This window comes from Nanorana parkeri, unplaced genomic scaffold (assembly GCF_000935625.1).
Source record: "Nanorana parkeri isolate BGI_ZX_2015 unplaced genomic scaffold, ASM93562v1 scaffold1765, whole genome shotgun sequence".
NCBI lineage: Eukaryota > Metazoa > Chordata > Amphibia > Anura > Dicroglossidae > Nanorana > Nanorana parkeri.
This window is the reverse complement of record NW_017308033.1, coordinates 281,194-289,961: the sequence shown is the minus strand read 5'-3', so window position 1 is coordinate 289,961 and position 8,768 is coordinate 281,194. Positions and strand designations below refer to the sequence as shown.

Genomic DNA, 8,768 nt, shown 5'->3' with positions numbered 1-8,768 from the left:
TCCGCAAAGAGGAATAGGCATTTAGCTTGGCAAGCCTGTACTGCAACTCTGCTTGTTCTGGCCTCATAGGGAAAGCACTGAAGCCACTGGATCAGCATGATGCACAAGACACTAGGTAAACACAGGCAATTTCTCATGGCAAATGTCCCTAAAAGTTGACAATGTAGATGGAGAGCAGCCATCAAAAGATGTTGGAGGGTATCATCTAAAGCCTCCAATTAGTTTTGGTGCTCCTGGAAATCCCTCGATCCTAAGCTTACGGTCAACATACTGTAGACCTGAACGTCTTCACTGCGCTGCTAAGGCTTGCTTGCCCTTGCTAGAATTAAGCCCTGCCTTCACTGGGGCTAAGCCCCACTACCACTGGTACTAATCCCAGCCCCTGCTGGAGCAAAATCCAGGACATGCTGGAGTCGGGTTTATCCCCGATTGGAGAAAAGTCGAACCCCACTGGAACTAAGACTCACCACCACTAGAGCAAAGCACGATTATTGTTGGAGCCAGGTTCAACCCCAACTGCAGAAAATCCCAAACCCACTGCTACTAAAAGCTGCACCACTGGCCCTATGCCCTGCCTCAGAACAAAGCCCTATACCTCTTGGAGCAAAGCCCAACCCCTACTGGAAAAAATTCAACCCAAATGGAACTAAGCCTCACCACCACTGGCGCGAAGCCTGGCTCCTGTTGGAGCAAAGTCATATAACTGTTTAAGCAAAGCCCAACCCCTACTGGAAAGAGTCCAACCCAACTGGAATTAAGCCTCACCACCACTAGCGTTAAGTCTGGCTCCTGCTGGAGCAAATTCCTATACCTGTCGGTGCAAAGCCCAACCTCTAGTGGGAAAAGTCCAACCCAACTGGAACTAAGCCTCACCACCACTGGGTGCTAAGCCTGGCCTCTGTTGGAGAAACACCTAGATGTGTTGGAGCAAAGCCCAACCCCTACTTGAAAAAATCCAACCCAACTGAAACTATGCCCAACCACCAATGGTATTAAGGCCTGTCTTTGCTGGAGCCCAGCCCTATATCTACTGGAGCCAAGTCAAACCGCACTTGAGCCAAGCCTACCACTCATTGGTGCAAAGTCTTTCTACTACTGAAGCTAAGCCCCACATCCACTGCAGCCATGTCCAACAGCACTGGAGCAGAGCCCCTCCACCATTGAACAATCTCCTAATTGTTAGTTGTAGAGTTGACAGGTTAACTTTACCACTTCTTCTCTGTGAACAGTTAATGCCGTATAATAAATGTGTTTCTTTTGCTGCAATGGGAGCTTTTCATCAGCTGTATATTTCAGGTCCGTCCACGCTTCACCTCCCCGTACAGATCTGCGGGGGGATTTTCAGCTCTGAATAAATTGCTTTCCCTGGGTGGAAACAGCCTCTGAATCCAGCCAGTAAAAAGAGATGTTTTTACAGCAGAAACGCGGCGAGCACCAGACTTGTTTATTTCAGACATAAAGAGAAGGAGCGAAAGTGCGCGGAATTATTCTGAGGTAGTAAAGATCCTAAATTGTTCCCTAATTGCTGGGAGAAAGGGAGAATTATGCAGACAGTGGGTGGCTTGCTCATGGCTCTACCGCCGCTCACATACCATACGCTCAGTTTTCAGTTCAGTCTATAAAGATTCCTTGTTGTGTGCGCGTGAAACCGCCACATACGTGACCTGTCACTTTCTGACACATTAAAGCTGAACTCCGGACAAATAAAGAGACACAAAAGTAGAGAAAAGCTCACCTGTCACTCATCCATTTTTCTATGCCGTTCCTGTGGTCCAGAATCTTCATAAATAGCGGTTTTATTAGAAGGACCCTATGTCCTATGACAGGGACCAGCCACCTGAGCCTGCTTCACATGTACAGGGTGACGGGTCCCCTCATCGCCTCTTGTGATACATTCAGGCAGAAATCATTTCCTACGGGAGGTGAAGATCAAGAGCGGGTGGTGGCTAGGTCTACACAACATCTCAACGCCCTCCACAACCACCCACTTCAAAGCTCTGCCTCCCTGACACTTATCAAATCTTCTGCAAAGCTGCATCTTAGCCTTGTGCTGTGTTCCTGGCTGTTCCCCAACAACACAGAATGTGAACAGTTCCCTGCCTTGCAAAGTGTAGTCCCCTGTCTGCTTTAGCCCATTATTGTCAGCCCAGGCTGCTGCAGCAATGATAGGGGAGTTCTCTACTCCCCTGTCACAGACCATGCAGCTGCTGACAGTTGCCTCATTAACATAGTCCCGCCTACACCAAACAATCCACCCTTTCCACAGGCTGCCCAAGTCCTCCCACAGGCTGCCCAAGTCCTCCCACAGGCTGCCCAACTCTTCCCACAGGCTGCACAAGTCCTCCTACAGTATCTTCAACTTCCTCCCACAGGCGGCCCAACTCCTCCCACAGGCGGCCCAACTCCTCCCACAGGCGGCCCAACTCCTCCCACAGGCGGCCACTAATGGGAACCCAGTTATAGCCCAGAGATGACATCACAGGGCAGAAAATATGAATATTTGGAGAAAAGAGGCATGCAAGTTAAAAAATCTTTTTGATGTTCTATAATGGGTTAGAGAGGGAAGGTCTATAGCGATTTTTTTGCCCGGAGATCAACTTCAAGGAATCTATTTGTGCACACATAAAATAAGACAATCATTGGATGTGTGTGCCTAACCATCATGAATGGAGAGCGCCCATACGAGCACATATGAGGAGAGAGCAAAAAAAAAACTAATTTTCCGTCTCACCCCAGTGATGTTGCTTTGAATTTGGTTACTGCAGCTTATCAAAAATACCGCCGAGAATGTCACAATCATCAAATACTTTATTTATAAATGTTACAATCAGATTGCAACACTTAGGGGTATAGCTACAAAGCAGTGAATGTAACATTCACCAAACATTGACTGCAGGTGTATGTTTCTAGGTCATGTGGTTTAAAGTACAATGATGAATTTACCTGCAGTTCATGTTTGATGAATGTTACATTGATTGATTTATAAATACGCTCCATAGCGTCAGCACAACCCCTTCATGACTGCCAGAGGAAAGGTCTCTGCTGGCTGGTCATTCAGGGGTTAATTCTGGGTGTAGGGTGCCCGTTCTACAGTCAGCAGCACTGACCCTCCCGATACGCCCATCCATCATAGAAAGGACTGCGTGATGGAAGACTTCATTACAGCATGACACCGGGATGGCCCCGGGGAGCCCATGACATTCAGGGAAACTACAGAGGAGCTTGTACAGGTACTAGAGGCGCGGGAGCAGACCGTACGTGGGCTGGGAGACGGAGGGGGCGGGGGGAGTGTGAAGAGTACAATTACCATCCACACTCTGTAATATACAGAAAGGAAGAGAGAAAGGAGAGGAGAGAGAGCGCGAGAGAAAGAGCGAGAGAGAGAGATGAGAGAGAGAGCGAGCGAGCGGGAAGAGAGAGCGAGCGAGAGGGAAGAGAGAGCGAGCGAGAGGGAAGAGAGAGCGAGCGAGAGGGAAGAGAGAGCGAGCGAGAGGGAAGAGAGAGCGAGCGAGAGGGAAGAGAGAGCGAGCGAGAGGGAAGAGAGAGCGAGCGAGAGGGAAGAGAGAGCGAGCGAGAGGGAAGAGAGAGCGAGCGAGAGGGAAGAGAGAGGGAGCGAGAGGGAAGAGAGAGCGAGCGAGAGAAGAGGAGAGAGGGAGTGAGGAGAGAGAGGGAGTGAGGAGAGAGAGGGAGTGAGGAGAGAGAGCGGGCGAGAGAAGAGGAGAGAAAGAGCGCGAGGAGAGCGAGAGAAGAGGAGAGAGGGAGTGAGGAGAGAGAGGGAGTGAGGAGAGAGAGGGAGTGAGGAGAGAGAGGGAGTGAGGAGAGAGAGGGAGTGAGGAGAGAGAGGGAGTGAGGAGAGAGAGGGAGTGAGGAGAGAGAGGGAGTGAGGAGAGAGAGGGAGTGAGGAGAGAGAGCGGGCGAGAGAAGAGGAGAGAAAGAGCGCGAGGAGAGAGAGCGAGAGAAAGCGAGAGAAGAGGAGAGAGGGAGTGAGGAGAGAGAGCGAGAGAAGAGGAGAGAGAGAGCGCGAGGAGAGCGAGAGGAGAGAAAGCGAGAGGAGAGGAGGGAGTGAAGAGAGAGAGCGGGCGAGAGAGAGCGAGAGCGCGAGGAGAGAAAGCGAGAGAAGAGAGAGCGAGGAGAGAGAGGGGAGAGAGCGCGCAAGAGAGAGAGCGAGCGACTCACCTCGGCGGAGGAATATCCTGAAGACGAATATCTGGACATGTCGAAGTCATCGTCACTGAGAGAGAGAACGGAGAGAGAACATTTCATTATTGGGGGCAATTCACAGGCCGGATATCACCAGCAGAATGTATCTCCCATATTAATTCCAGAGGATTGTACAATAAACATATTATAGAGAGGGGAAGAGAGAGAGAGAGAGAGGGGAAGAGAGAGAGAGAGAGAGGGGATTTTTTAGAGAGAGAGAGAGAGAGAGAGAGAGAGAGGAAGGAAGGAAAAAGAGAAAAGAAAGAAAAGCGAGGAGAGAGAATAGGAGGAGACAGGAAGTGGGGGGATGGAAGATGGAGGATTACCTGTCTGTGTCCAGGGCTACGAGGGGCTTTTCATCCGGACTCTGGTCTAGGGACGAGTATCCTTTGTTCGGGACGACCAGCCTGGGAAGTGGGGACAATACATTGCTCTAGTTCGGGATTGTGATCATGTGATCTCAGCTGAGACGGGAAGAGTTATGGAGGACCTAGGGGAGGACAGGGACTCTTTCTGGGTTAAAAGGGCCATTGTACATATTATACCCCACTCCTCATGAAGGGCGGACATGTTTTGGGTGAATGAAGCTGGGGTGAATCTGGAAATGATTCGGCAGATTAGAAGACTCTGAATGGCTGAATGGAATCTATTAGAAGAAAACTTCTGCAGGAAATATGACTTTCCGTTCTATATGAAGTATACGGTATCACTATATATATTATAGCAGAGGATTCATATACAGCTCCCGCTTCTACAGCCAATCAGAGTGAAGCATTGGTGTCGCCATGGATACATGGCCCCGGAATTACCTTGTTCTGGCCATGACGTTGTTCTTTTTGGGCTGCTGGTTCACCGGACTTCCGACGTTCCCGTTCTTCAGGGATCCTTTCCGGGCCATCTCTCGCTGCTTCTCTGAGGACGGAAGAGAAGAGACCGTGAGACGCAATGAATGACGAGAGATGTCACATCAACCGCGGACGCCGCGAAACAAACAATGTAACTGCGATAAACACCCGACATCCTCCCCACTTCCTTCATATTATCATTCCACTTTACATCATCTATTGCTTCCAGATTCAGCAGGATTTTCATAGGGCTTCTGGCAGCTTGTTGTATAAATCTGACCCAAAAATAGGATTTCCATCATGTCCCAAATATTCCTGAAAATTGTGGAATCATTATTTATTATTAACCAACAACTAGGAGGTCCGAGGACAGAATGAGAAGATTTATATCTGCGATTGTACAGAATTCTTCATCTGACCTCCGTCCTTCCCCTTCAGTCTTCTATCTGACCTCCGTCCTTCAGTCTTCTATCTGACCTCCGTCCTTCAGTCTTCTATCTGACCTCCGTCCTTCAGTCTTCTATCTGACCTCCGTCCTTCAGTCTTCTATCTGACCTCCGTCCTTCAGTCTTCTATCTGACCTCCGTCCTTCAGTTTTCTATCTGATCTCCGTCCTCCCCTTCAGTCTTGTATCTGACCTCCGTCCTTCCCTTCAGTCTTCTATCTGATCTCCGTCCTCCCTTTCAGTCTTCTATCTGACCTCTGTCCTCCCCTTCAGTATTCTATCTGACCTCCGTCCTTCCCTTCAGTCTTCTATCTGACCTCCATCCTTCCCTTCAGTCTTCTATCTGATCTCCGTCCTTCCCTTCAGTCCTGCACAGTTGTACCGGCTCCTCTCCTCTAATATCACTGCACACTGAGAGTGTCTCACAATGTGCAGCAGAAGCTGCAGAAAGTCAGATAGAGGCCGCCCCATTTCCTGGCTGAAGGATATCTAGCATCATCTAGGCCTTTCCTCCCCAGCCTGTCTGTCCTTGGCCCCGCCCTTTTCAATCATAGAGGCTCAGCATCACGTTACCTATATGAAGCCGCATAGGAACGCGGACGCCTCCAGACCATGCCCGTCAAGGCATTTTGATCATCTCCTGTATCATGTCTGCAGTCTCTAATCATCCGCGTCCATTCCCACAGCCCCATTTGCCCTATCTGCCTATTACTTTTCTCACAGCAGTGGCAGAGATGAGTCGGCATTATGTTTCGGACGGAAACATTGAGATATTTCTGTCCCCTCTTCAGGGGATTCCAGACTCCAGACAGAGCTCAGCCGTGTGATCGGAATATTGATACATTGCAGATATCTATTCAGCTCACATCCAGCCAGCGCGGCGTATATTCACGCCGCTTCTCTCTGGTGAATCCGGCCTTTCACCCGACAACACAATGTCTCTGTCCGGAGATGGCAGAGGGCCGAGGGGGGTCCACTGCGGGGAAGGAGCGTTTTCCTCCGGATGATGTCATCGCAGGAGACACGCTGAACACGGCACACGTATGTAATGTGTGTGGGTATTTATAGTGACACGGACGGGGGAATGTCCCCGGGGGTCACTCGGCTCAGGTGTCTAATCTCATTACTGTATAACTGGTAACAAATTGTTGAGTGCGTTTGTCATTTGTTTTGCTTTACCGATTTGGTGCAGCGACGCATGGGGTTTCTCAGCTGCCAATGGGATGTGCTGGATCCCTTGTGTGTCTCTGTACCTTTAAGGAGGTGGGGCGTCCTCCTGACAGGCCTGCACCCAATTTGATATCTTCTGCCCCATGTGCTCCAAGATGGAGACTCTCATAGTTTAGAGTTAGGACCGCACTATAAGAGGTGCCTTGGCGCGGCAGTGCGGCTTTCACATCCTCTGCAGAAGACGTGTATCCAAACCTCTGTCATTGTCCTTAGTGGTGAGACAAGTTGTTTTACATGCCGGTTTGTGAGTGCGCCATGATGCCTTTCTACTGGGTATTTATAGTGACACGGACGGAGGAATGTCCCCGGGGGTCACTCGGCTCAGGTGTCTAATCTCATCAGAGGCAGAGCAGATTTGCCAGATGGGACTGATAGGATTGCGGAGTCCGGGGCGGGGATGGAAGGATCGCGATTTCCACAAAGTGCGTTCTCCTGTTACAATGTATCTGGAAGTCGCACTGATGAGAGTCTCTCATGTTACATACAGATCTGTACAATCTACTGTAAGCCGAACCATTACCATCCCTGCCGGGAAGACTGCCGGAAGATTGCCAGAACACTGCCGGAAGACTGCCAGAAGATTGCCGGAACACTGCTGGAAGATTGCCAGAACACTGACGGAAGATTGCCGGAACACTGCCGGAAGATTGCCGAAACACTGCTGGAAGATTGCCGAAACACTGCCGGAAGATTGCCAGAATACTGCCGGAAGACTGCCAGAAGATTGCCGGAAGACTGCTGGAAGATTGCCGGAAGATTGCCAGAACACTGCCGGAAGATTGCCGGAACACTGCCGTAAGATTGCCGGAAGACTGCTGGAAGATTGCCAGAACACTGCCGGAAGACTGCTGGAAGATTGCCAGAACACTGCCGGAAGACTGCTGGAAGATTGCCAGAACACTGCCGGAAGACTGCTGGAACACTGCTGGAAGATTGCCAGAACACTGCCAGAACACTGCCGGAAGATTGCCAGAACACTGCTGGAAGACTGCCGGAAGATTGCCGAAACACTGCTGGAAGATTGCCAGAACACTGCTGGAAGACTGCCGGAAGATTGCCGAAACACAGCTGGAAGATTGCCAGAACACTGCCGGAAGATTGCCGGAACACTGCCGGAAGACTGCTGGAAGATTGCCGGAACACTGCCGGAACACTGCCGGAACACTGCCGGAACACTGCTGGAAGATTGCCGGAACACTGCCGGAACACTGCCGGAACACTGCCGGAAGATTGCCGGAACACTGCCGGAAGATTGCCGGAAGAGAATCTCTCACCACCTCCATCAATATGTCCCATAATGTCACAGGATACGGCACCAGAATCAGCCACAAAAGCTTCAAAGTTCAGCCTTTCCTGTGCTTATGTCTGATGATCAGGACCACGGACAGCGCCACCACAGACCAGAGGTACATTGGGGGGCATTTATCGAAGCTGGGGCAGATTTGCACGGCAACCAATCAGCTTCTATCTCTCATTTTCAAATCTCAACTGAGCAAACTGAAGAGAGACGCTGATTGGTTGTCATGGGTAACAGCTCCAGTGTTGTTTTGTGTCTGCTCCAGTGTTGATAAATTCCCCCCATAAAGTCTGATGATCAGGACCACGGACAGAGCCACCACAGACCAGATATACATTGTGTCTGATGATCAGGACCACGGACAGAGCCACCACAGACCAGATCTACATTGTGACTGATGATCAGGACCACGGACAGAGCCACCACAGACCAGATCTACATTGTGTCTGATGATCAGGACCACGGACAGAGCCACCACAGACCAGATATACATTGTGTCTGAGGATCAGGACCACGGACAGAGCCACCACAGACCAGATATACATTGTGTCTGAGGATCAGGACCACGGACAGAGCCACCACAGACCAGATATACATTGTGTCTGATGATCAGGACCACGGACAGAGCCACCACAGACCAGATATACATTGTGTCTGATGATCAGGACCACGGACAGAGCCACCACAGACCAGATATACATTGTGTCTGATGATCAGGACCACGGACAGAGCCACCACAGACCAGATATAC

General features: G+C 50.3%; 1 protein-coding gene across 5 annotated transcripts in view; it reads right to left on the bottom strand.

Moving 5' to 3' along the window:
* The window catches only part of FAM219A (family with sequence similarity 219 member A), a 38,529-nt gene that overhangs the window by 1,275 nt on the left and 28,486 nt on the right, over window positions 1-8,768 (bottom strand). For 3 of the 5 annotated variants that reach the window (XM_018571475.1, XM_018571476.1, XM_018571477.1), the window contains exons 3-5: window positions 5,010-5,112; window positions 4,527-4,607; window positions 4,177-4,231 (exon numbers count right to left, since the gene is read on the bottom strand). In XM_018571475.1, the coding sequence (XP_018426977.1) occupies window positions 4,177-4,231; window positions 4,527-4,607; window positions 5,010-5,112 (239 nt within the window). Of the gene's footprint in view, window positions 1-4,176; window positions 4,232-4,526; window positions 4,608-5,009; window positions 5,115-8,768 lie in introns of all 5 variants that reach the window. The other 2 variants (XM_018571478.1, XM_018571479.1) reach the window with 1 other exon arrangement.